General features: G+C 38.0%; 1 protein-coding gene across 9 annotated transcripts in view; it reads right to left on the reverse strand.

The window, feature by feature from the left end:
- The window catches only part of ST7 (suppression of tumorigenicity 7), a 243,900-nt gene that overhangs the window by 55,469 nt on the left and 160,586 nt on the right, over window positions 1-27,845 (reverse strand). For all 9 annotated transcript variants that reach the window (XR_004954069.1, XM_036231002.1, XM_036231003.1 and 6 more), the window contains one exon: window positions 27,271-27,368. Coding sequence is in view for 8 of the 9 variants with exons in the window: in XM_036231002.1 (XP_036086895.1) it covers window positions 27,271-27,368 (98 nt within the window). In the remaining variant the exon portion in view is untranslated. The remainder of the gene's footprint in view (window positions 1-27,270; window positions 27,369-27,845) is intronic.

Consider the following 27,845-nt stretch of genomic DNA (forward strand, 5'->3'; position numbering starts at 1 on the left):
TCTGTAATCAATAAAAGTATTTCTTGTTCTGGTTCACTTTGATTCTGGTTGACATCACCCTTTGATTTTTTTCTCTTTCTAATTAGAGCTTGTTAGAATGAAATCTCTCCTCAGTTAGCATTTGGCAAAACAATAAAGACGTTCACTAAACTGCAACATTTAAACATTTTCCATTTTTGATCAATTCTCTAGTAAAGGTCAAACTTCAAGGACACAAGTCATATTTTGTAATTTTGAAACTGCAATCCCAAATATTAGTATGCTGAAGCTTAAAAACTGGAGTCTTATTGAAGTCCAATGAGGCTGTGAGAGCGAACATGCGGTCGTGGCTTGTTTACACGGAACTCGAAGATGCTAGGAGTCCAAGCAGCACTGCTTTCATTAGAAGCTTGAACAAAGTATACCGTGCCCAAAAAAATAATCACCAATAAAAGGATTTTAAACACGGCAAATAGCAAATGTTGGAGAGGTAATCAAAGTCATTTGAGAATTTGGAAATCTAGCTTTCCTTGTTTAATATAAACAAGAAACAGTGAACCTTCTGTTGCCCCATCTCACTCCGCTCTTACCTTGTCCTCTCCAGCTCTTCACAGAAAGCTGTGTCAGACAAAAGCCATTCTTTTAGCCCCCTTGACTCCACACCACATAGTTACAACCTGGCTTCCAGACCCACAATTCCTCTGAATCTGTTCATCCCACATCTACAGGTGACTTAAATTGTTCCCACGGAACCCTCCGCAGTCCTTTTCTTGCTTGACCTCTGCAACACTTAACAGTTTGATGACTTTTTCCTTGAAATTCTTGTCTCTCCTGGCTTCCTTGATGCCATTCTCTTCTGGTTCTATTCATACTTATCTCCTGGCTCCTTCTCTGGTTTCCCAAAGAAGTCTTGCTACTTGCTACTTCTCTGCTACTTAGGAGTAAGTAGTCTTCCTGGTGATGTCCCAAGTCTCATAAACACCCTGATCTCTAGGACTACTTTTGTGGGGAAGGCTTCCCCATCCTCACATCTTGCTCTGACCTCTCTCCTAAGCTATTGTTTTAGATCAATTTATAAACTATCTCCCTGACAGTTTTATCTGATAAACCTAATCCTGGGCTCATAAATTCCTCCTCCCCAATCCAACCCTTCGAACCTGTTCTTCCCCTCTGGTATTTCCTATCTCACAGAAGAGAACCATTAACCCCTGGTATCCTCTTTGTGCTACCCACTACAGCCACCTTAGAGGTCCCTAAACCTACCTCTGAAGTATTGTGTAAAAATTGATGACTGCTTCCTTCATGTTTGAGGAAAGCTGTTATATAAATAAACAAGCAAACATGATGGTAAGAATCATTACCATCTCCTCTTTTCTCTGCCCTTACTGCCAATACTTTAATGTATGCCCTCATACTTGGCCTACATTGCTCACATAGGATCTTTCCTCTGCTTGCCTCTGGATTACCTCTTTCTAATCCACCCTTCACACTGCTGTCATAACAGCTTTTCAAATATACGCACTCGAGTCCATCACACCACTGCTTAAAAGGCAACTACTGACATGGCTGGACCTCTCCCAAGGAAATAGGCAGATGTGAATACAAATTTACAAACAAGTCCGCTTTTCACAGCATTATTTATAATAGTGAAAAATGCAAGCAAATTAAAATTTAACCCATTATGAAGTTTTTAAGTGTAAGATACAGTCATTCTGGGACTATTACATGTAGTCATTTGTAGTTAAATTCTAAAATAATTTTTAATGGCACAGCCTGAGAAATGCTGACATACAAAGTTACATTAGAAAAAGCAGTATGCAAACTATATTTTGCAAATAAGATCATGCTTTTCTTCTCTATCTATGCATAGAAATGCACTTGCTAAAAAAAGGAACTAAATGTTTTAATAGTAGCTATTTCTGGTGAGATTAAAGGTGAGTTTTATTTCTTTCTTCCTATTTTCTATATGTTCGAATATTTTTAAAGGCATATATATATATATGTATATATATGTGTGTGTGTATATATATTCTATATAGATTGGGGAGGGAAAACTATATATAAGAATATTGGTTTCTCATCAAATTCAAGATATAAAATCCCTAGCATGACAAACACAGCCCCTCATGATGAGTCCCTGTCCACCGCGTCAGCCTCTCCTACACACATGCCATGCTCCCACAGAGAACTGTTTACAGTTCCCTAAATAGGTCACATTTGCTCGTGTTTCTATCTCCACACTCCCCCTTCCCCTGGGTGTTCTCCCTTCTGCCTCCTTGGTCCATCTGGCCAGCTCCTCAACTTACCCGCCCCTTGACTCTGGCCTCTCATCTCCATCCGCCAGGTTAAGTACTCCTACCTGGAACTCACAGAGTCGTCGTCACAGTGGTCTATTGGTCCACCCTCCATGAGCCTGGTAAGACTGTGAGAGCAGGAACTCTTTCTCATCACTAGATTCTTGGTCACTGACTGACCCATCAGAGGTCCTCAGTACATATTTCATGTATGGAATGCTTTTTAAAGTTCTCTTCCTTTGGAGTACATATTATCAGCGTGCTGCCACAGGCCTAATTCAGGCCCTCAGGTTACATGTCTCTGAACATGTTCCTCTACCCTTTAAAATCTTCCAGTGGCCTTCCACTATTTACACTTGGTAACAATAAAGCTAGAACCCATAAGCTTTGACTCAATGTAAGGAAGAATCGTCTTGCACTTAGAGCTGTCTGAAAATGGAACAGACAGTCTAGAGAACCCTCCATCACTGGAACTATTCACATACAGAGTCGAGTCACTGAACAGGGATGCTCAAGAAAACACCCAGGATGTTTCCACTCCTGTAAGTCTAGGGGAAAACTTCCAAGCTCCTAAGCATAACTCTCAGGCTTACCCTCAGCTTAGTGCCAGACCCCTCTAGCCTCTCCTCTCTTCTATGGAATTAAAACTCTAGGCTGGTCAGACTAGACGATTACACATCAGTCTCAGAGTTCTTTCTCTAGTTACCAGCCATTGTGTTTTTGCTTGAACTGTTCTCACCACCTGGAATACCTTTCCCCTTCACTGACAAGGCAGCCTGTCAAAATCACCCCACCCTACAAAGCCCATATCAAATGCCACCTCCTACGTCACAGCATCACAGAAAGTGAGAGCCAGCAGAGCCCATGGAGATCATCCAAACACCCTCCTCCATTTACAGACATGGTCCCTCCCACCCCCAACCCTACCAAAAAACAATGAAGACTGCATACTGAAGCGATTCAGCCAAAGTTAGTGCTGGGACTGTGATTCAAACCCAGTCATCAGTACTGATTCCAAATTTCAACACGTCAGAACCCCAGTCTCCGGTTTGCCAAATCCAGGAGAACTAAACCATTTTGCTTATGCTTCTCTGCTGTAACACTTACATATCGTACCTGCTTTGTATAGTTTTTATGAGAATAAAGGCAGCTGAGGAAAGAGCCTTATATTTGGAGTTATTCCTGAGTTTAAATCTCACCTCTGCCACTAAACTACCTGTTTGACCTTATACAAATTACTTAACCTCTCTGAGCCTTGGCTTCTTCATCTCCTGGGTCTCAGCTCACATGGCACCTTCTTGGATTCTCTCTATCACCCTATCTAATGCCATCACCCCACTCGCATCACTATTTTTCATTGCTTCTATCACATTCCAAAATCATCTTGCTTATTTATTTGACTGAATATTAGATAATTTAATAAGCAAAACAAAAAAGACTCAACAGAGTGATAGTAGGTAATACTATTACTATTATCAGAAAATTTTTTTTCTGTAAAGAGCCAGAGAGTAATATTTTGGTCTTTGTGAGCTATATGATCTGTCTTGCAACTATCCAACTTTGACACTGTAGCATGACGGCAGCCATGAACAGTACCTGCAGAATGAGTAAGGCTATATTCCAATAAAACTCTACTTACAAAAACAGGCAGGAGATCAGATTTGGCCTGCAGGCCTTAGTTTGCCAACCCCTGGTTAACAAGGAAAAATTTTTTTAAAGTCTTCCTAGAAAGAGTTTCATAATGATATTATATTTGAAAAACATCACACCTCTTATACGCAGCTGGTTTGGCAGACCACTATAAAATTGAAAAAGACCTACCCTCCAATCTGACACTTCCTCTCCGTTCTGTTCCCTAGAGAGCAATCACAGGTTTCTGAAGAGTCTCCTACTAGGACACCCACACAGGTGGGAAGCACTGATATAAACAGTGGAATGCATACATCAAATGGGGTATACTTGCACGGCAAAATGCTACGTAGCAGGTAAAACGAACGAGTTAAGCTTCATGTATTTTAATGTAGACAAATATCAAGCAGTTTTGAGTGAAAAATACTCTGTAGAGAAATAAATAGGTTACACAATATGATACCATTTCATTAAATTTTAAAATGCACACGAAACAATTCTGCATATTGTTTATGGGTATGTATTATATAAACATACAAAAACAAACTAAAAACGCCAACTTGTTGGTACCTCAGAGGAGGTAAACGGGGTTAGCGGTGGTCACATGGGGCTATGACTTTATGTTGTTTTATTTCTTTTCAGTAAAGAAAGAAAACAAAGATGACAAAATTTTAAATTAATTATTAATTAATTACTATTTATTATTAATTCTAGGTAGTGAGGCTGTTTTTAATGCATTATTCTTTTTTATGTATTTTTAAAAGTCATTTTTTCAAACATAGGAAGTTCATTTGATGTGCCTTTTAATTTGTAATTCTTCCAGCCAAGAAGAGTTCAATTTTTATCACTTAGATTTTTGTTTTCCTATTTTCTAAATTCTTTTTGAGACAAAATTCTTTTTTTCCCCCAGTGGGGTTTTGACTCTGTAGCTCCTTAAAGTATTGCTAGAGTCTAAAAAAAAGGTTAATGTCTGACTAAACAACATTTTGGGAATTCCTCAAAAAATAATTTGATCTAATAGATTTTAATACACTGCACTGGAATTCTGTAATGATATCAAGATAATAATTGCTATTCTCAGATGAACAACAGTTTTGAGTCCCACTCTTTAATTCTCTTCCATCTGAGTTCCAGAGAGTGGGTATACTGACAGATGTGGAGTGAGGAATTATAAGAACTATTATTTCATCTTGAAGGAAGCTTCAGAGTTAAACTGACTATAAGGTAAATTCCTTCCTCTCTAACCCTTAGCACTGAGTTGGGGTTAGGCTATGATAAGACTACCTAATAAGAAAACTCTTCTATCATAAAATTCCTACTTGTTTCCTAGCCAGAACCACTTCAAAGATTCCCATGGCACATTGTGTTGAAAACAAAAGAGAAGGCACTGGTTCCTCATGGGAGAGGTGTCACGTATTGAAATCGAGAGCACCACTGCCTTTGGAATCATATGGACCTGGGTTCACAGCCAAGGACAGTGGAGTTTCTTAGTCCCAGGTCAGCTGGCTTTTCTAATGTGCAAACACCCAGCTCACAGTGCACTCGCACGTAATATGGGGGCTTGATAAAGGGGGGCCATAACATTAATACAGGTAAACTACATTTTTCAAAGTGCTATTTGGTTTGTTATGTGCAACTAGTTTCCTTTTTGGTTTTAATTGTACAATATAGCATATTTCACTTTATTTATTCTAAAATAACATACAAAAAAAAAGGCTTGGTGACATAATTGGCCTTTCTATTCAGAAACTTGAAGGAAGGCATATGATAAATATAAAGACCTGTTTTCTATAAGCCAAGTCATTCTAAATAAATCTTTAAACTTATTCACTATCTAGCATAGTTCTGTTTATTTATTGCCAGCTATCTTCTCCATATTGGTAATTGCTTTTTCCTGGCAGTAAGAAATTTATATACCCTGTTTTGCCCAAATATTTCAGTTCACATACAATGAAAACACGAACTCTCCTATGATTCCTCTAATACCTATGGGGAAGAACATGGGATGGGCCAAGGATAGGATTTCAGTTTCAATTTTACATCATCTGGCTATTGTCAGTTCAAGTTTATTTCAATGGAAGAATTTGAGGCAGTTCTGAGGTTAACATTTATGAGCTCAAATAGGAAAAAAAAAAAAGGAGAGTTAATTCACTGGATTTGAAATACTCTACGGACATAATTTAGAACTACAGTGTGTATGCTTTTTCTCAGCTGACTTACAGGGTGAAAACAACAGTTTAAACCTTTCGAGTTTGATTTGTATCTATTTAAACATTTTGTTAGTTTAGCTCTCCATGCATTGTTCCTTGAGTGAGAAAAAGCAATGTGAGAATTCTTACATATTTTAAGAAAGAGGTAATTAAAAGAGATCCTCAGCCAGATTCCTACTGAGGTCAGTGCAAGCTTGGCCTAATTAAAGTTTATAGAATTTGGCCTGAATTATATTCAAACAGCAAATACTATTTTGTTATAGTTGCAAGCTTGACATTATTTAATTATAGATAGGTCAAATAAAAGCATAAACAGAAAATATAAAAGATATTCTGTATTGCATGGTTATTATTTTGCTTGTGACTTTTACTGACACCAAGGGCCATGAAGGGAAAGGAAAGAGTGAGTTGTTTACCCGAGTCCTCAGAGGCCCATGAGCGTTCCATTTACAGAGACCACTATAAAGTGCAGTCCTCAGAGGCTTATGTGTACATTAATAAGAAAATGTCTTTTTCAGAACTAATCTAAAGAAAAATACTAAGCTGCATCTATTGAAAAGTAACATGATCAATATATGATCTACATGAACAGTTAGTTAAATTACAAGTTAACTAGTTCTTCACTGAACTGAGCACATGATGTAAATACATCTATAACTGAGAAGTGGAGAACTAACAGTTGTAGGCACAATGGTGAATTACCCAATGACAGTTCTGTACTGCTTGAAGATCCAAAGGGCTGGAAGCTTACCTGAATAATTATCTACTTTTCCTGTCAAAATTATGCTCATTTTATTCCAGAGAGAGACATTTTCCTGAAAATTTTCTAGTGAATAAGACAAGCTTTGCCCTTATACAGATCCTAACCAAAATATTTTCAATATAAAATTTCTTCCTCTACTTGGTCCTCAATCAGTTCCTTAATCAGTCTATCTTTCTTAATCAGAAAAAATAAGCATAACCCCAATCAGAATTAGAAATCTTCAGATTCTCTTCTTCAACCTTTACCCTCCTCAGTAACAATGCTTTACCTCATTTCAAGACATTTAAAAACCTTCCAAAAGCAAGGCTCTGCCAGCACCACTGTTTTATCTGTATTATTCAATAATGGTAAAATTTTCCTACTCTAAACTCCATGGTAAACTGCAGCTTCGAGAACCCCAAGGGTGAAAGTGGAAAAGAGGTCAGGGAAGAAGTCAGTTTCATCCTGCCTTAAGGAAAAGAATGATTTATACCCTCTTCAAAACTGACGGGTAACACTTTGAGTACATTCGCTTTATCATCTTAAATAGCTTCAGCTAGGGCTGTGCCCTAGCCCTGAGATCAGGAACAAATCTGAAAAATTTGATGCAGATTTCAAATGGCTTGGAAGCAGGCCCAGTAACGAAAACAGGACGATAAGCATCCTTCCCTCCGTGATGACATGGCATTGCTCTCTTATTCCAGGAGTGCTCTCAATGAGCAGCGTAAACATGCCGGCCAACAATTACTGTCAGAAAGGACTTTTTATGCCAAAACCACAATAACTGTGTTTGGCAGACACCCTTCCACATTCACATGGGTTATGGTAAATAACCAATCAGAATTAGAAATCTTAAGTTATTCTACTAAGGAGATTAACTCATTTGGTTACCTGTGGCACAGTTAACACTCACCCTGGCAGGCATCTCACAATAGGGTCATGCTAAAAGTTAGCTACTATGAGATTCTTTTATAGCAGTGAGCAGAAGGTCAGTACTTCAACCTTTGACATTCATCCCGACACTGCTCTGTAATCACTTTGCCTTCCAATGTTCTCTTTCTTCCCTGAGTCTTTCTTCTACACTCTCCTAGAATCTGACTCCATGATACACAAATTCCCCAACACATTCATAAACTATTTACAGAACACAAGCTGAGTTCACCGCTCTGCTCAGCTGTCAAATTCCCCCTCAAAACTTGTGCCTACCAGGCAAGGTGAAGCGCTGGCTTCTCCCAGTTCCCCACAGCATATTCAGACCATTACTGCTCAGCCCTTGGAAGGCAGTTCCTGCTCCTGTGAAGCTCATGACATAATGCTCCAACATCTGCCACCATCCTTTGACCATGTTTTGTATCAGGTAACAGATCCACATATACTAACAATTTTGAGACCTGGCTCCAGATTCTTATTCTTAACCTCAAGCCTTACTCTCAAAGCAGATGATCAGAGTCTATATAAACGTTCCATCTAATATCCTAGACTGATCTTTTTACTGCCTCAAAACAAACTACTGTCAGTCCACTACAATTATGTAACCCAAGGTCACAGCTAAACCCTAACCTTGACATCTAGTCATGTTCCATCTAAAATGCACAACTCTCTTGACCATACTGCACCAATCTCCATTTATCTTATATCATTATTAATACTAAACTTCCTCTTTAACTTCACTAAGACAACCAGTGTCTTATCCTCTCCACTTATTTTTTGTCCTTATCTTTTTTAAGCCACTCTCATTGCTCTTTTTTTTTTTCTTTTAGCTTCTATGATACTATATTCTCCTGGTGTTCCTCTTACCTTTCCAAGTGCTCCTTCTCATAAGCCATTGATGCCTCTCCTCAATGTGGGAGACCATTGGGGCCCACTTATTAACTTTTTTCCTTCTGTATCTTCTTTTCTACATACATGGTCTAACTCAATACCATGGCTTTAAATCTTGCAAAAATACTGGTAACTTCAAAACTCCCCAACTATGAATTCCAGACATGTATCCCACTGTCTTCATGAAAGCTCCAGAAAAAGTAGGCAAAACAATCCCTGCTTTGCCCTGAAAATCTGTTCTTCTTCTTGTTGTCCTCCTTTCTGTAAATAGTATGACTGATATCATCAAGCTGTTCAGGCTGAAAACCTGTGGAGTCCTATCCAATCCATTCAGCAATTCATTTTTTAATTGGTTATTGAAAAGCTACTATGTGTCAGGCACCATCCAACTTGAATAAAGTGATAAACATATTTTTTTAAAAATTATTTCCCATCTAAAAGTGACATTATAGCGAAGGGAGAGAGAAAACAATACACAGACTGTCAGGAGAAAAAATAAAGCAGGGAAAGAGGTTACGGAATGCTGGCGTGGTAGGTAGATGCAATTTTAAATAGAACAGTCAGCGCAATGGGATAGGGAAGGCAGGATTGAGGAGAAACTGAAGCAGCTAAGGGAGCAAGTCATCAGAAATGTCTGGAAGGGGAGCATTCAGAGAGGATCCTAGCAGTGTCAAGATCCTGAGGTGGGAGTGAGTCTGGAAGGTTCAACACACAACAAGGCCAGTGTACCTGAAACACAGTGAACACAGCAGAAACCAGGGCTAGATTGTAGGTCATGTTTAGAATTTAAATTCTGAGCGAGATGAGAGACCACTGGAAGGTTTTAAGCCAAAGAATGACATGGTCTAATTTATGTTTTAAATGATTCATTCTAGCTGCTCTGTGTAGAGTATATGCAAGGGGACAGAAGTACAAGCATGAAGACCAGGTGGAAGGTTATTATAACCCAAGTGTGAGATAATGATGGTTCAGACCAAGAGGCTGGCGGTGGACATAGTAAGAAGTGGAAGGATTCTAAACACATTTTAACGATAGAGCCAATAACATTTACAACAGTCAAATCCTGTTGATTCTATTTCTAAATATATCTCAAATCCATCCACTTTTCCACTGCCAGCCCCAGTTCCACATTGTTCATTCAGCTCTTGCCTGGATGACTGTTATAACTGCTTACCTGGGCTCCTTGCTTCCATTCTGGTTCTCCACTCTCAACAGTGTATCCAGTAATCTTATAAACACATGAGTCAGATCATATCCTTCCTCTTTTTTTACATTCTTTAATGGCTTCCCATTGTACTTAAAATGAAATGTACACTCCTTACTATTTCCTGTGAAGTCCTCAATGATACACTTTGTAGGCACTTAACATCCTTTCTTACTTTCCTTCCCTCCCTCCCTCTCCAACCCAGAGCCCATGGTTCATCACCTCACTACTTCCTCGACAATCCCTCATGTTTCCAACTTCCTTGTCTTTCTGTTTCTCTCACCCAACATCTAACCTTGGATCAACCCAGATGTCTATCAACTCTGCCCCAAAATTCAGGCCGAAGGACACAACTGTGAGGTTCAGAGGAACAACTGAAATAAAATAATCTAAAGTCTCTGCTGGGCTGATACTGCCCAGTAAACCTCTAATAAATTTCGCTGGTGACTTCTCTCCTCCATTGCACCACTTCCTTCATACTTCTAACCCATTTTCTCCCAATTAGCTCTCAGCAGAAAATGAAATTCAGTGGGCAGGCCCCTCTTTGATTCTTCAACCCTACCTTTCTACTACAATCTGCGTCTGCATCCAGAAACATCTTTGTATTCCTATCAGCCACACACAGAATCTCTCCTTTAGTCGATCCATCCCTTTTGTGCCCCTAATTATCCCTATGCACTTCTTAGAAACTCATTCTATCAATGACCCCTTCTCTTTTGTAGATATGTACAACTTCTATTTTCTTCTCAGTCTTTTTCCAACAACATTTGAACATGCTCAGGCCTTCTCCTGCTTACATGATCCCTTCTCGGAACTATCACTTCTCTCTTTTCTTCTCATATATAATATAAGCATACTAAAAGAGTTATCTCCAGTAGACACATCACCTCACATTCAGGAGACAATATGATACAATCTATTTTATAATCTTTGTATCCCACTGATTTTTCTTTAGCCAAATTACCAATCACCTCTTTGAAGTCAACTGTAACAAATATTTTCTCCATAATAAATATTTACTGAATACTTACTGTCTGACAAGTGCCGCATTAAGGATTGTTTAGATATTATATTCATTTTCTTCTCTTGCTATGGTTTTCATAACATTCACCTAGATTTTCTTCCTACTTCACTGGTTACTTCAAGTCTCCTTTGATCAACCTATTCTGCACTGCCCAATTCTCTTTTTCTTTTTTCCTTTATTCATTCTTCCCTGGATGAGCTCACCTTCGTTCATGGTTTTAATCATCTTCCATGCTAATCATTCTCAGAACTTCCTCCAGCCCAGGTCTCCTGAGCTCAAGGTGTGTATATCTCACTACCTATTAGATACTTACACAAAAGCAGCAAATCTAAAATTGAAATAATTCCTGCTGCCCCTCACCAAACAAACAGTGAGTTATATTACAATCTCAATCCCCATTACAGTACCATTTTATCCTGTTTCGCAAGCAAGAAATCTGGAAGGCATCTGTGACTTCTTGCACACTCTTGCGCCCGTGTGTGCTCGTGTGCACACGCGCGCACTCTCTCTCTCTCTCACACACACACACACAATACTCAACATCTGAAAGGAAAAGAAAAAAAGAAAAATTTATCTAATTGGTATCCAGTTTCTCTCAACTCTGCCTCTTAAATTTCTCAGATTGGACCTAGAATCCACTTGAGGTTGTTTTACCAGAATCCATTAAATTAAACTCAGAGCATTTGGATGTGACTGTCTCTCCATTAATGAAGAGTAGAGGGCAAGATTGAAAAAAAAAAAACTGTACAAGACACAAGCGATGTTTCTCTTTATGAAAGGGACATGTACTCTGTTGTAGCAGCACAAAATGAACTCTTAACCTTTAGTGAAAAGTCTAAATAAATTACTGTGCCTGTAATTAGGGCTATATGAGAACACCTGAGTTATTTATTAGCATGTAAACTCCAAGTCTACTCAACAAGTCCTTATGCATCTCAATGCTGTAGAAAAAGAACTCAGAAAAGGACTTACAAATTAAGACGGGAGACTGAACAAGCATGTCTACCTCCTCTCCGCCCTGCCCCCCACAACATCCTGAAATGACTGGAAAGTGGTACAAAAGAAGACAAATATATACCTGCGATGAAAACAGCAAAAGGAGTGAGAGGAATAGGCTGGTAGAGTCATTAAACAAGAGATTTCGAGAAATTTCTCTAAGACAAACTGCAAATAGGACTCGATTAAACCATAGCAAAAGAAGCTGAGGAAGCTGCAGCTGTTCTGAGGAGAGTCCCAGACAGGCTCCATATCTGGAGTTGGCAGACACAGAGGGCAGGAGTGGTGGTCAGGCAGCAACTGCAAGTAACTAAACACTTGACTACAGTACTACTGAGCTGAACAGGCCTTCTCATCCCCTGGGTTTAATGAAATAAACTGACTGCCTACTATATAATCAGACAAGTGCTTGCTAAAAGAACTGAAGCTTTAATCTGGGTGGAAAAGAACTTTTAATGTTGGGGGTCATAAGTTCTCCGTCAAGTCTTATTTTTGCATTTGGTGGGGGGTGGGGGGGGACGTGCTCTTTCTACTCCTCACTGAGGCATCCATCCATCCATCCATCCATCCAACAAAACTTAAATTGAGTAGCTATCATGTGCCAGAGAACAAGATGAAGTCCTTGTGGAGTTAACTTTCTAGTGGAGGTGGGACATACATAATATATAAGTAAGCAAATAAATAAATGAGATAATTTTTAAAGTGAAAGAAAAATAAGACAATAATATGACTGAGAATGATAGTATGTATATGAGTATGTGTATGTGAGTGAGAGAGTACACAAATATATATGAGTGTATATTTTTGTGTATAGTGCTCTGTCAGCTGGGTAATGTGGAAAACCCTTGAAGGTGTTATTTCAACTGAGCCCAAATGACAAAAAGGAGCCAGTCAAGTGAGAATTTGAAACAGAATATTCCAGGTGAAGAGAGGTGTCTGTGAAAATGCCCTAAGAAAGGAGCAAACAAGCTTGGCACACTCAAAAAGAAACTCAATGTGGCTTCAACCTAGTATGTAAGCAAAAGAGTAGCATATGCTGAATTTAGAAGCAGGGAACAGATTATGTAGGGCCTTGCAGGCCATATAAAGAGTTTGCATCTTATTTTAAATGCAATAGTAAATCACTGAAGGCTTTTTAACAGGAAAGTGATACGATCTGATCTGAATTTTTAAAAGTTACTTGGTTACTTTCTATAGAAGGGACTCTAGAGAGCCACAGAGGAAGCCCAGAAACTAACTGCATAGTTTAGATGAAAGATAATGGTGACTACAATGAAGATCACAGCAGTGTAGCTAAAAAGAGGTGAATAAATTTTGTGTCCATTTTTGGCATTAGAGCCAACAGAGCTTGCACACATTAACTAAATGTGGAAGGGAAAGCAAAGAGAAGAGTCAAGGGTGTCTGGGACTGGGAAAAGAAATGCAACTCCTTTACCAAAGCAGTAAAAATTTTACTGGTGGGAGAGTCTACCAAGATGCCTACTAGATATTAAGCTTGCATTTACTGGGCTTAAGAGACTCAGATCTCAGAAAGTAATCTTGTGTACCAGTGGACTCTAGAGTCACAAAAGTAGAGTCCCCAAGTTCATGGAGAAGGGGAAGGCTTATCAGAGTATCTGCTCTTAATAAGTAGGATAGACAACTGCTCCGGAAGGAGATACTTTCAATGGTTTTGCATAGGTTATCTACAAAGGAAACCCAAGAGAGCCAACTCATTGTCCTCTCTGGTCATCACATGCATTGCTGGCTTTGCCTGCTTTATGGTTTCTGTTCCTAGCTCAGGTCAGCCAATATGTTTGTTTCCTGTTATCATCTATCTGTTCACTAAAGAAGTCAACAGTTTCAGTGGTTCTTGGTTGTAGAAGCAGCCCAGCCAGGAGAGCAGAAACTCAGACATCAGTGTTCCCTGCATATCGCAAAGAAGGAAAATCTGTTTATGAATTTCCCTGCTTGCTGTGTGAGTCTATACAGAGGTCAGGCACACGGTAAGTTAATTATAATTTGGGAAGAACATATACATATTGTTAAGCTTAATAACTGACCAAGAAAAATAAATATAAGTATGGATCTTAGTAAATAGAGACCATGAGAATAATAAAATAGAATTTTTAAACGTTAAACCAGCAGATCTATTCAGTAGAAAAGAAAAGAAGAAGGAAAATACAATAGATACGAAACATGAAAGACAGCAAAAATGACTAAACAGAATAATAATGACAATAAAGACAAATGGGAAAACATACTAACCAGAAGTACAAAACTCTCAGATGTGAATAAAGACAATATTCAGCAAAAACTTTACAGATCCAAATAGTCAATCAAAAAGTTATAGAAGTATGATCATAATATTTGATCATAATATTTGGCAAAAACGAATCCAAATAAACTAGAGTAGCCCATCTTACTAATACAAGAAAAAAAGAAAATCAAGGCAGAAAAATACAAGGGACAAAGGAGGAGCACTATATAGTCTTAATAATATATCATCAGGATAATAATCAACACAAATGCACCAAACAATATAGCCCGAAAGTATATAAAGCAACAATTAACTGAACAAAGAACGAAGCAGGTAAATAAACAATTGGAAGTGAATGTTCTATCATATCTCTCTCAGAAACTGATAGAACAAGCAAACAAAATAAGCTAAGACACAGAAGATTTGAACATGGTTAATAAATTCAAACTAGTAAACAAATGTGTGTGTGTATGTGTATGTGTATGTATATATATATATGTATGTGTGTGTATATATATATATATATATATATATATATATATATATATATAGAGAGAGAGAGAGAGAGAGAGAGAGAGACTTTTATAACCAACAGGGATCATGTTCCTTTCAAAAACAGATATAACATTTATAAAAAGTGACTATGTACCAAGCCTCAAAGGCAGCCTCCATAAATTCTCCCCAAATCAATATCATATGATCTATTTTCTCTAAGCAGGATGAAGAAAACAATTACAAATTAATGACAAGGGGCTAAAAATATAACATAGGATAAGATGAAATTACTAGGGAATAAAGAAAAACTTCAAATAAATGAAGTTAAATGTTTGACTTAAGAAATTGGTAAAAAAAAAAAAAGGCAACAGAGAATGGAAGGGAAGGAGAAGAAACAAAATAGTACAAATATGGGCAGAAAGACTGGGGTAAAAAAAAGTTGAGAAAATAAACAAAACCAAATGTTAGTTCTTTTGAACATATAATAAAATAGATACATCTCTGGCAAGATTAATCAGAGAAAAATAATTAAAAAAGGCAAATAGAATATAAAATGAAAAGGGAAAAGAAATAATATTTTTTAAATTATGAAATAACATTATGAAAGCTACGTGCAACAAATTTGAAGAGAGTGTGTGTGTGTGTGTGTGTGTGTGTGTGTGTGTGTGTGTGTAAAATACACAATGTTCAAAAAAGCCTAGTACTGAGATGCATGGCACAGTCATGTACTGCTGATGAGAATTTAAACAATAAGCAGCCATTCTGGAGAGTGTACTGGCAGGGCATACTGAAATCAAACATGCATATGCCCTCATAGCCAGCAATCCCACTCCTAGGTACACACACCAGTGAGAGCTTCTCACATGTCTATAAGGATATTCACTGCAGCACTGCTGGGATAATGGGAAGTTGGAGGCAACCGGGGGTCTTTCTTTAGGGGAAAGGTTAAGAGAATAAGAGCATAATTTGAAATATGATATAGCAGTTAAAAACTAGGAACTGTATACTAAAGGTACATAGTGCAAAAATGAATAGACTTGAAAAAGTGTTGAGTAAAAATAAGAAAAAGAGAAAATCTATAGAATTTAAACTAAATATATGTATGCCACAGCATTATGTATTTTGTAAGGCTGTTATGGTCATGGTTTCTCTGAAATCAACCAAGTTTTATCTGCCTGGCATTTTAAAAGCAGATGGTCCTACAATGGGAGTGCCTCACCAAAATATATTTAGAAGAATTCTACCTAATCCAGATGCCTCATTACATTTTTTGGCTTCATTGCCTCAACAAAGCAAACTTTTGTTAAGGTCCACAAAAAAATCAAGGATCCCTTATTTAAGATAAAAATGCATATGTGCTTACTCAAATACAGCCTGTTCAAAGCTGAACTCCTGACCTCCCAAAACACCTGTGCCACCTGCAGGTTTCCACATCTTAGCCAATGGAAACTCTTCTCCTCCCAAAGAAAAATCCTTGGAACCATTCTTGATTTCTCTCTTTCTCACACTACACACTGATTGATGAGCAAATTGTGTTGGTCCTACCTTCATAATATATCTAGAATCTGACCACTTCTCACCACTTGTTTTGCTATCTCTCTGGCCTGAGCCACCACTGTCTCTCACCAAGATTAATACAAGAGCGTTCTGATTGACTTCCCTTCTTCTCCTTTGCCACACAGCAGCCTGTAAAAATTAAGAGTGGGCATATCACTCCTCTGCTCAAAGCTTTGCAAGGTTCCCATATTTTACCCAGGGTAAAAGCTGAAGACCTTACTAGAGTTGATAAATCCTACATGATCTGTAACCCACCCCTCCTCCCCTGGGGTTACTCAGTGCCATCTCTCCAAGACTCTTTTGCTATTACCTGAGTATACCAGGCATATATAATCTTGCCTCGGGGTCTTTGAGCATGTATCACATGACCAACTGCCACACTACACCTCCTCAGTTTTTGGTTAAACGACACCCTTTCTCTCACATATACCTACCTGATCATCCTATTAAAACTGTGATTTCTATGGCCTACTCACTGTCTGCACACTGGCTGTCCTAATCCTCCTCACCTTGTTGTACTTTATTATTTTCCCACAGCACTTACCAATAGACTATAAAAATACATGCTTATTATGTTTATTGCCTTGCGTCTCTTCTCCCTGCTAGAACATAAATTGTATAAGGTCAGGGGTATCCACTGATTAGACCAATCGCTTAGGACAGGGATTGGCATGGAACGCACGTTCAATACATTTTCACTGAACAAATAAATATATGAATGACTAGATGATCTGGTGTAATGGGGTATAAGAAGATCTAAATCAGGGTTGTGAGGTAAAAATGAAAAGAAAAGATGTGAAATCAGAGAAACAGTGGCATGACTGGAGCCACTGAATAAAACCAGGGTAAAGTCCTAGGAAGGTAAATACAGAACTGCATGATGAATCCAAGAGAAAAAATGGTTATAGACATAGGTGAGAAGTAGAAGCCACAGACCAATACCAGGCAAAGGAGGTCAAGAACAGGAGTTTGGAGAAAGAAAGCTAAATCAATCTTCTAGATGACAGGCATATGTCTAGAACTACTCATGAGCTAGCCATCCACACTGAAGGCTCTACTCTGTAGTGGATACTACTCAGAACATTAAAAAATGTGGGCCCAGAACATAAAAATCCTGACAGTGACAGTTCAGGTTATCGGTTGTTACTTACTATGCCACAAGTAAGACTTTCGTGTGAATGATAATACCCAATGGTAAATAAAGTAACTCTATTTCTAGCTAAAACTCTCATCTGTATCTGGGATTATTTGACATCTGCTTTTCACTTTATATAAGTAATACAATAGAGAGTACAATGCTGATAAAACCATTCTTCATGATGCAACAAGGTAAATTAATTAATAAATCTTATTATTTGCTATATTAACTAAACACTTTTTCTTTCTATATAAATCACTAATTGCCAATGCTTTACTAAATAAATCAACATATTTGGCAAATACATAAAAGTAAATTATGATAAAAAAGAAAGCAAGTGTTCGCATAAAATCTAACTTTGAAAGTCAGTGAGTTATTATTTATAGCATTTGTTTTCAAGGTACACTTCTCCTTTATTTGTAACCATAACAAATACAGAATCTAGAAACATGCCAACAATCACTTCAGGAACACTTACTAGGAATTAACATAATTCACTGTATACTTTGTATTTAGTTCAATGATACATTTGATTATCTTAAAGGCTTGAAAGTAGTAACAGCTTGAAGGTATGAGTATATTACTCTTCTCATCCCCCATGCCTACATAATGGTACTTTACTTCCTTCAGTTATCAAGCTTAACATTTTCTAAATCAATTTATCAACCAAGTTATCCATAATAATTCACAACAATTTTAAGAGGAAAAAAAGAAATATTGTATACAAGGGAAATAATGTGACTTGTGAAATAGAAAAGCAGAGGGAAGAAAGGAACAAAATTAGAGGATTTAAAAATGAGCAAAAAGAGATTAAAGGGAATAGAAATTAACCTCCAATATATTTAGTTAGAATTTTCCTTTTAAAAAGATCTTTTTTCTTTTTTTTTTCTTTTTCAATTAAAATTGCCATTTAATATTATTTTATATTAGTTTCAGGTATACATCATAGTAGTTAGACATTTATATAATTTACAAAGTGATCCCCCCCACCCTGAAAAGTCTAGTACCCACTGGGTACCACACACAGTTATTACAATGTTATTGACTATATTCTCTATACTGTACTTTATATCCCCTTACCCATTTTGTAACTATCAATTTACACTTCCTAATCTCTTTACTTTTTTCATCCAGTTCCCCAACCCCCCTCCTATCTGGCAGCCATAAGTTTGTTCTCTGTATCTACGAGTCTGTTTCTGTTTCATTTGATCATTTATTTTACACCATATGACCCAGTAATTCTGCTCCTGGATATTTAACTGAGGAAATCCAAAACAATAATTTGAAAAGATATATGCACTCCTATGTTCACTGTAGCATTATTTACAATGAGGAAGATATGGAAACAACATAAATGCCCATCGATGAATGACTGGATAAAGAAGATGTGGTACATACATATAATGGAATATTACTCAGCCATAAAAAGAACGAAATCTTACCATTTGTTACAACATGGATGGACCTAGAGAGTATTATGCTACGTGAAATAAGTCAGAGAAAGACAAATACCATACAATTTCACTTATATGAGGAATCTAAAGAAAAAATAAATAAACGAACAAAATAAAAAGATCTTTTCACCTGTGCGATGAGCAGAATTTATTTTGTAGAATATTACTTAAGGTGAATTTTAAACTTCCAGTCAAGATGGCATAGAAGGTAGATGCTTCTTACTACCACATAAGAATTACGATAAAATTATAGGGAGCCACCTGAGGTCTAACTGAAGAAAAGTCCTACAACTGGGAACATACATAAGAGGCCAACTCAAGACTGGTAGGAGAGGCAGAGATTTGGGAAACCCAGTCAGTCCCATACTCCTGTGTGTGACTGAAAATCTGGAGGGCTATGGTGGCTGTAGAGGTCCCCTCAGAAAAGTGAGGGGTCCTGGTTCCACATTGGACTCCCCACCCAAGGGTTCCAATGCCAGAAAGAGGAAACCAGTGGAAATGGTGGCTGAGTGAGACAGAAGGCTGCAGGAATTGCAGAGGTTCTCTTAAGGAGCCCACGCGCGGACTTACTCACAGATGGACTCACTCGCTCTGAGCTTCAGTGCTGGGGCAGCAGCTTAAAAGGAACCAGGAACATATGGGTAGGAACTGAATTGCTGGCTTCAGGATGGAGGCTGGAGGGGCAGCTTTCTCCCAGACTGATGTACCAGCAGTTTCCACTGTTTCTTTGTTGAGCTCTCCCCTGCCCCATGTGCAGATGCAGGTGGCTGCTATATCTGAGTCTCCTTCAATCTGGTTGACGCTAGTCACCCAACCTAGGTGATTCTCTAAGACCTTGCCTCTCTCAACTTGTGGGCTCACCTAAGTTGCCTCCAGTGGTGTTTTCCCATACAAATGGTCTTTATTGGCTTATGCTGTGGACTTTCCTAAAATATGTCAAAGGCTCACAAAACCTGAAGCAGCAGCATCTAGCCTTGTACCTCTTGCGCCATACCCCTTTGCCCCGTACCCAAGCCTGGCACTAGCAGCAATTGGCCTTGGTTCATGGCTTGGCCTCTTGAGGCACTTCTAAGCCCAACACAGGTAGCAGCCACCTGCAAATTCCTTGGTGACTCTTGCCAGGTGACAATGGAGGTGCATAGGCTGAGGCTGAACTTGGCCTGTTTGGATCAACACACCCAGTGGCCTGCTCCAACCAAAGCAGGAACTGGAGTCCCACCCAGGATGGCATCTGAGGAGGACATATCTAAAGGGAAACCTGGGCAGGCACCAGAGCCCTGCTAAAGTGAATCCTGCTCTATATGGTCAGTCCTTCACCTTGCCCAATCAGCCCAAGGGTCAATCCCTCATACTGACATGCAAACAGCAATCAAGGCTCAACTAAAACAGGAAGCCACACACATACAAGGGGCACTCCTTGAGCATGTGGCTCTGGTGACCAGGGAAGACTGTGCCATTGGGCCCCAGAGCACACCTATTACGTAAAGCCCCTTTACTAAGACTGGGAGACATAGCAGCACTACCTAATGCACAGAAACAAATACAAGGAGGCAGCTGCAATGGGAAACAAAGAAACATGTCCCAAATGAAAGAACAGAACAAAGCTTCAGAAAAAAGAACTCGACAAAATGGAGACAAGCAATTTATCAGATGCAGAGTACAAAACACTGGTTATAAGGATGCTCAATGAACTCAGGGGAAGAGTAGATGAACTCAGTGGGAACATTAACAAAGAAATAGAAAACATTAAAAAGAAATAGTCAGAAATAAAGAATACAATAACTAAAATGGAGAATATATTAGAGGGAATCAATAGATTAGATGAAGCAGAGGATAGAATCAGAGATTTAGAAGATAAAGTAGCAGAAAACACCCAATCTAAACAGCAAAAAGAAAAAATAATCCAAAATAATGAGGAATGTTTATGAGGCCTCTGGGACAACATTGAGCGTACAAAATTTCACATCACAGGGGCATCAGAAGGAGAAGAGAGAGAGCAAGAAATTGAAAACCTATTTAAAGAAATAATGATGGAAAACTTCCCTAACCTAGGGAAGGAAGTAGACATACAACCCCAGGAAGCTCAGAGGGTTCCCAAAAAGAAGAACCCAAAGAGGTATGGAAAAAGATATTTTATAAATATGGAAACAAAAAACAAAAAAGCTAGGATAGTGATATTTATACCAGACAAAATAGATTTTAAAACAAAAGCTACAGCAAGAGACAAAGAAAGACTCAGTGATCCCACTTCTAGGTATTTATCTGAAGAAACCCAAAATACTACTTTGAAGTGACATGTGGATCTATATATTCATTGCAGTATTATTTACAATAGCCAAGATATAGAGGCAATCGGGGTGACCATCAATGGATGAATGGATAAAGAAGATGTGGTACATCCATGCAATGGAATATTACTCAGCCACAGAAATAAATAAAAGAATGATACCCCGCCATCTGCAACAACATGGACTGCACCAGAGAGTACTATGCTGAGTGGAATACATCAGACAAAGAAAGACAAATGCCAAATGATTTCACTTACATGTGGAATATAAAGAACAAAATTAAAAAAAAAAAAATAGATACTGAGAACATTTTGACGAGTGCCAGAGTAAGAGGAAGTGAAAAAGGGGAAGGGATTAAGAAGTACAAATTGGTAGTTAAAAAATAGTCATGGGGATGGGAAGTACAGCATAAAGAATATAGTCAATAGTATTATAATAACTATTTAGGGTGTCAGGTACTAGATTTATCAGGGTGATCACTTTATGAGTTATATAAATGTCTAATCACTATGTTGTACACGAGAAACTAATATAATATTGTATGCCAAGTATAATTGAAAAATAAAAAATATTTTCTTAAAAGTGAAAAATCAATAAACTAAAGATGAAAGCATGTTTCCTTGGCTTGGAAATCTTATTTTAAAATGTTGTTTAAAATACTCTTTAAAAAATTAGCCTTACACTAAAATATCTTTAATAAATTAATAAATGAATTTTAAAAATAATTTGGGACGGGCATAATGTTCTCTTTTACAAATCATTGATTTCATGAAGATTTTTTTCATGAACATAAGTAGTCGAAAATGCAAATCAACAGTACTTAATGCTCCAAAGGTTTTGATTAGTCCCTGAAGTACATATTTTCTAAAGTATGTTTTCATCAGAAGTGCTCCTCTTCACAAATCATTTAAAGGGCACCCTATTGCTATTATACTGTTAAACTAATTCCCAAAGGTCAATTGCTCACACCCTAGGATACCTCTAATGACCTTACAGTGATATATAATGAACACCTATAATAATTTTCTAAATAGAACTCATTCAAATTTATATTAGTTTAAAAATAAATGGCAGTACTTCTAAGGAAGGTAGAAAATCAGTATAATTAAACAACTAACAAAGTGCCCTAATCAATAAGATGCTGGGAATCAAAGGCCACAGGTACAGAGCTCTAACTGGGAATTTGTATGCCATCGCTCTGAGTCACCAAGTCAAATATTTTATTAACTGTGTCTATCTACAAGATACCGTGTAGTGTACTAGAAGGGGACACGCAAGAAAAACAAGTATCATACCAGCACTCAAGAAGCTCAAAATCTAGTGGACTTTATCCTTTTGCATGCTTTAAAATTCATCTCAAAGTACTTGTCTCTCTCTGTTCATTTAGCCCTAATCGCTCCTTAATGAAGGGATCAGACGAGTAAATAATTTGAAATTAAAAATTAAAAATAGGAATAAAAGTAATTGTGGGGAAAAAAGAGGCCAGGAGAAATGGCACCATATAATCTAAAAACTTGTATGTTTTCTTTGGTGAGGGAGGCCTTGCAAAAGATGCTCAGATATTGAGCAGTCCCCTGAAAGCTTAATTCTCACATGGAAACGTGTAAGATACAAATCAACTAGGCTCAAAATCCTTATGTGATCAGGTATGTACTTGCAGGGGCAAAGAAAAGGAGGTGGACCACGAGTGCTGGTTACCTCAGTGAGATGGCATGGTAGGAGTGGAGGGGATATCATAACTTCCTTACCCTGTGATTTATTACAATGATTATAAATTATTTCTGTAACTTAACAGGACACCTGTGGTCTGTGTGAATTAAACAAGATGGTCCACATAAACTTCTTATCCAAATGTCTGGCACTATAGAAATGTTAATTTGCATTTAGATGGTATTTAAAACTCAGTCTGAATGCAGTCTTCCTGGGAGATAGAAAGAAGGCTCAGGACTGGCTAGGGGATACTTCAAATTTTGGACGTCAGGAAGATGAGGAGAATCTAGCCAAGAAGACTGAGATTTTAGGAGAACAAGAGAACATGGTTTCCTGAAATCAACTAAATAAAATATTTCTAGAAGGTTAGATGATCTATGTCAAATGAGAAGACAAGATATTGCGAGAGGCAGTGTTGCAGAGACAGAGTGAAACGATAATGAAGGGGAATGACTCAGAGGTCCGCAGAAAACTACAAAACGGTAGGAAAACCGGTGATAAAGTTTGAGAGCCTATCTTCAACTTTCAAAGGAGCTGTAGAGTTTAGGGAAGAGAAGCAGACAATGACCTGAAGCATTCACAAGAAGCAGGGAAGACCCCTCCCCCACACAAGCCTTCACATCCTCCTCTCTCTCTTTCCCATCTCTCCAACCAGGACTGCACCAAAATCCTGTAGTTCCTTCACTCATCATACCCAGGACACTCTTCAGGGAATCATCTCAACTCCCCCAACTATCCTGGTCCCAGCTCAAGGGTTCCAGTAGAAACTGATCACCTCTAGGGATGCTTTAGAGGCTTGTTTCCACTGTAGGGGGAGCTCAGACTGCAAACAAGTGGAGTGAATAAAACCTGATGTATGCCTTGAACAGATCTATCACTTCAATATTCTCTGGACCAGTAGTTCTTAATGGGACAATTTTGCCCACAAGGGGACATATAGCAATGTCTGGAGACAATTTTGATTGTCACACTGGGGAGTGACAAGGGGGCAGGCTGCTATTGGCATCTAATGAGTAGAGGCCAGAAATGCTGCTAAACATCCTACAGTGCAAAGTACAGCCCTCCACAACAAAGACTCACATAGTCCAAAATGTCAGTAATGCCGAGACTGAGAAACCCTACTCTAGACCAAATGACCTGGGGCAAGAGGAGCTTTTGGGTTCCTTCATATAGGCAAAGAATCCCATCTACACCAATTATCTATGCCAGTTCTGACCAGGTACAGCTAAGGGGCCAAACAAAACAGTCGGTCTTATGAATTCTATTCCAAATCTACTCAAATAGGACCAGGGAAAGATAGAGGAAAAGCTTGAGGCTAGCTTAATGGTAACAGTTAAAAAGAAAAAGAAATTGTGTCACATATTAAACGTTCAGAGGAACCACCACCAAAAAATGGAAACACGCAAAAAGACTTTTCTTTACACTTAAGAAAGCAACTCTTTTCATCCTGAATAATAAAAAAAAAAAACACCTTAAAAGCTAGCATGTCTCTTAGCCCTACCCACTGCCAAAACATTCCTTCCATAAGGTGCTTCCATGTTCTTGACTGCAAAAAGAAGCTAAGTAAAGTGAGCTTTTGGGTAAAAGATCTTGGGAATTCAAAATAATTAATGTGTTGCTTTAAAAACTTAGAGTACATGAATCTTGATATTCAGAAAACTGTTTTTACCTCATCAATATTTCACTTACACTCTCAATATTTTATTAGACCCATAACCATCTACAGCTGGACTTCCTGGAATTTCCTTTCATTCTCTTTCAGGATATCTCACCAAGTAACGGTTTTTTCTTCCTTAACAGATTTCCAGAGAAATTTTTTTAGAGAGTCTACTCTCCACATGGAAGGCTTTCTGACTCTAGCATTTCTACTGCCATTTTAAAATCTGCTCTAGGAAAGTTTCAACCAGGGCATATGGGGAGAGGATGGCTGTGTCTTAATAAAAAATTAGATACTCCTGCCTAAAGGCTTTATCAGCAGGGCTGCCTGGAATCCAGTGTGCTCTTTTATCAGAGGAAGCTTCTCAGCAAGATGGTTTATGTGCATGTTGTTAAAGAAGTGAACCCCTCAGTGAAGCCCTCCTTTATGCATGACCCCGTGACCTGAGAGGAGCGAGGCCCAGCCAACAACTCTCTCCTGCAAGGCTGGGACAGGGACAGGGAGAGGTTCTGTTTGGGTGCCAGGAGTTTCTGAAGGAAAGAGTACTTTCAACATTTCTCTTCAAAACACACCTCCGGCATATCTGAAACTGTCCTTCGCAGGACTATGAAGACAGTAGGGCCCACCTCTACTGGATGCTTTATAAACCCAGATAGAAAGCAACATGTACTGGTATTCTAATCATGAGATTTTTTTTAAAAAAAGTAACACATATAAATACAGATACATGCATACATAAATATGTGTGTACATGTATGCAGAAAGAAAAAAATTGCTTGACTGACTGATTCATTCAAGAAAAAGAAATCAGAAATATTCTTATATGTCCATCAGAGAAATGGGCAAGCAAATTAAGGATTTGTAGAAAAAAATAAGGGAAAAAGTTGTAAGCATGTCTACTACATGCCAGATGTTTTCATATTATCCAATTTCATTCTCCCCACCACTCCCTCAACTACCCTTTTAGGTAAGAATCATTATCCCCAATTAACAGAAGACAAATGAAAAGCCCGTAAAAGGGAAGCAAGTTTCTCTGGGTCACAAAGCTAGTGAAAAGCAAAGCTGAGTTCACATCTAGGTTTTCTGACTCCACTGCATCCCAGACTTTCCCCCAAGACCTATATTTGGACTAGGTCAATAAATGGAATTGTAAATATAAAATCATGTCCAACAAAAATGGAACCATAGTAAAGATGCATTGGTTTTATCATATGAAATTTTATATATAATACTAAAAATGATAATCAGAATGAGATTGATAGGAAAAAACTGGAGTTAAGATGATTCAAGTTCATTTTCCTATGAAGTTACTTAGGCATATAATAAAGAAAATCACCAAAATCTGCTCCTCCATTTATGCCTTGTCAAGGTTAAGAACAGAATAAAAATAAAACACCTTTATTAAAGGCTGAGCCAGGTTAAGTGAGAGAAATACCCTGTCCTTCAAAAAATTTTCAGCTCTTTCAGAGCCGAAGGGATGGGTAGTTCCTTCACTATACCAAGGAATGAAATTTCTGCAAGTTAAAAAGTTTGAGGACAAGTTCATGTCTCTGCAGAAATCTCCTTTTCTTAAAATTAGCACATATATTTTATAACAAACTTTTTTAAAATTCTTCCTGCAACCAAAAAAATTTAATCTTGAGAGATCCCCTTTGTAGTGGCTTTGTATAAGGAGCAACTATCACCTTCAGTCAAATAAAATGACTTCAGAATCTTCCTCCTCTTTTTCCTATTTGGGTATGGAGACGACAATACTGCTTAATGTAGTAGCCAGAATCCAAGCATGGATCTTACTTGGGCCCTCACATCATGCTACAACTTGCAGAAATCACGAGGGGTGGAACTGGTGCAGGCCTCTGCCCTCCACAGAATAACTGGGACTTCACGTGAATAACTGCCCTTCTAGAGACAAACTGAGAAAAGACCTACAAGGTTTACACAGTCCCGTTCTCAAACCCAAAAACTGAGAACTAGACAAGATGCCACTTTTACCTTGCCCTTTGGTTCTTCCATTTTTATAATGGGCAATTAGTTGCCTAGTCTCCTAATTGGAAAGATAGCAAAGAATGAAATGTTTTCTGAGATTGTTTTTTTTTTTTTCTTTTAAATGGCTTATAAATGCAATTGACACTGGTGTCAATTTCTTTACAAAAAGTATTTCTTATTTTTAAAAAATGTAGAAGTAAAGTTCCTCAACTGGTTTCCCTTAAAACACTATTTTTATTTAAAACTACATAATAATAACCTCCCTTAGTTCTCTTTCATTTTAAAACTCTATTTCCTCTCTTCTGTTGACTACTACTAATAAAACATCCTGATTTGAGAAATCTAGTGAAATGCTTGACAAGACTACAATAAGATCAGATTATAATACTAAATTTGAGGGTAGCAATTTAATATTGCAAATGCAAAAAATATCAGTTAACTAAAATGGCTGATTTTATTGTTGGCAGCTGGCTACAGCCCCAAAGGTTTAACCATAAGGATATCTACTGAGATTTCTTCAATATGCCAGTCACTATACTAAAAGCTTTGCATGTGTTATCTCATTTAATATTTGCAACAATCCTAAGTAGTAATTAGTATTAATATTTTATTATTCTCATTATCCTCATTTTACAGATTCAGAAACAAGGCACAGAGAAGTTGAGTGACTTGCCCAAGATTACTCATCTAGTAAGTTGGGTGCTAGAGCTGAACCCCACACAGTCTAGCTCCAATGCCCATGGGACCACCACACCATCACTGGCACTCTGCTACAACCATTCAGTGGGCTCTTCCTTCTCTAAGTCAGGTGCATTGTTACTGTTCTCAAACACAAATTCAAACTCACATCTCTCATCATTTTCACTGCTTCTCTGGTCCTCCCGAGTCTTCTGGCACACATTGCTAGCCTTCTTTTGATGTAGACCAAGACATTGGTGTCTCGTCCTGAAAAGGGAGATATAAAACACCAAAATTTAAAAAATAAGAGCTTTCAGCTGAGCAGCAAGAACTACTGAGGCCCATTTTCCATGCCCTTAAAGGAAACCCCTGGAGAGAAGGCCTGCCCCTTGGATCCTCCTTACTGCCAGGAGCACTGCCAACTTTGCTAGAATGCATACAGAGTATTGTCAAAGTACTAAGACTTTCAAAGGTCAAATCATGTGACTGATTACCTAATCCATGCTTTTGAGTTAGGATGTTGAATATTTGGTAAATAAAATCATCTGCCACAAAGTGCTAGGAAAATGAACATATCCACATTGCATGTGGTTTACAAGCAAGAATTTTACATTCTTCAAGTGTGCATGCTTTTGGTGAAGATGCAAGAGGTGAATTTCAGGTTGCATCCTGATGAACTATTTTTTTTCCTTCTTGACATTAAGTCTGGAGAAGCCTCATCTTGAACTTCTGTTTTATATTATT

Source organism: Rousettus aegyptiacus, unplaced genomic scaffold, assembly GCF_014176215.1.
Source record: "Rousettus aegyptiacus isolate mRouAeg1 unplaced genomic scaffold, mRouAeg1.p scaffold_m13_p_13, whole genome shotgun sequence".
NCBI classification, from domain to species: domain Eukaryota; kingdom Metazoa; phylum Chordata; class Mammalia; order Chiroptera; family Pteropodidae; genus Rousettus; species Rousettus aegyptiacus.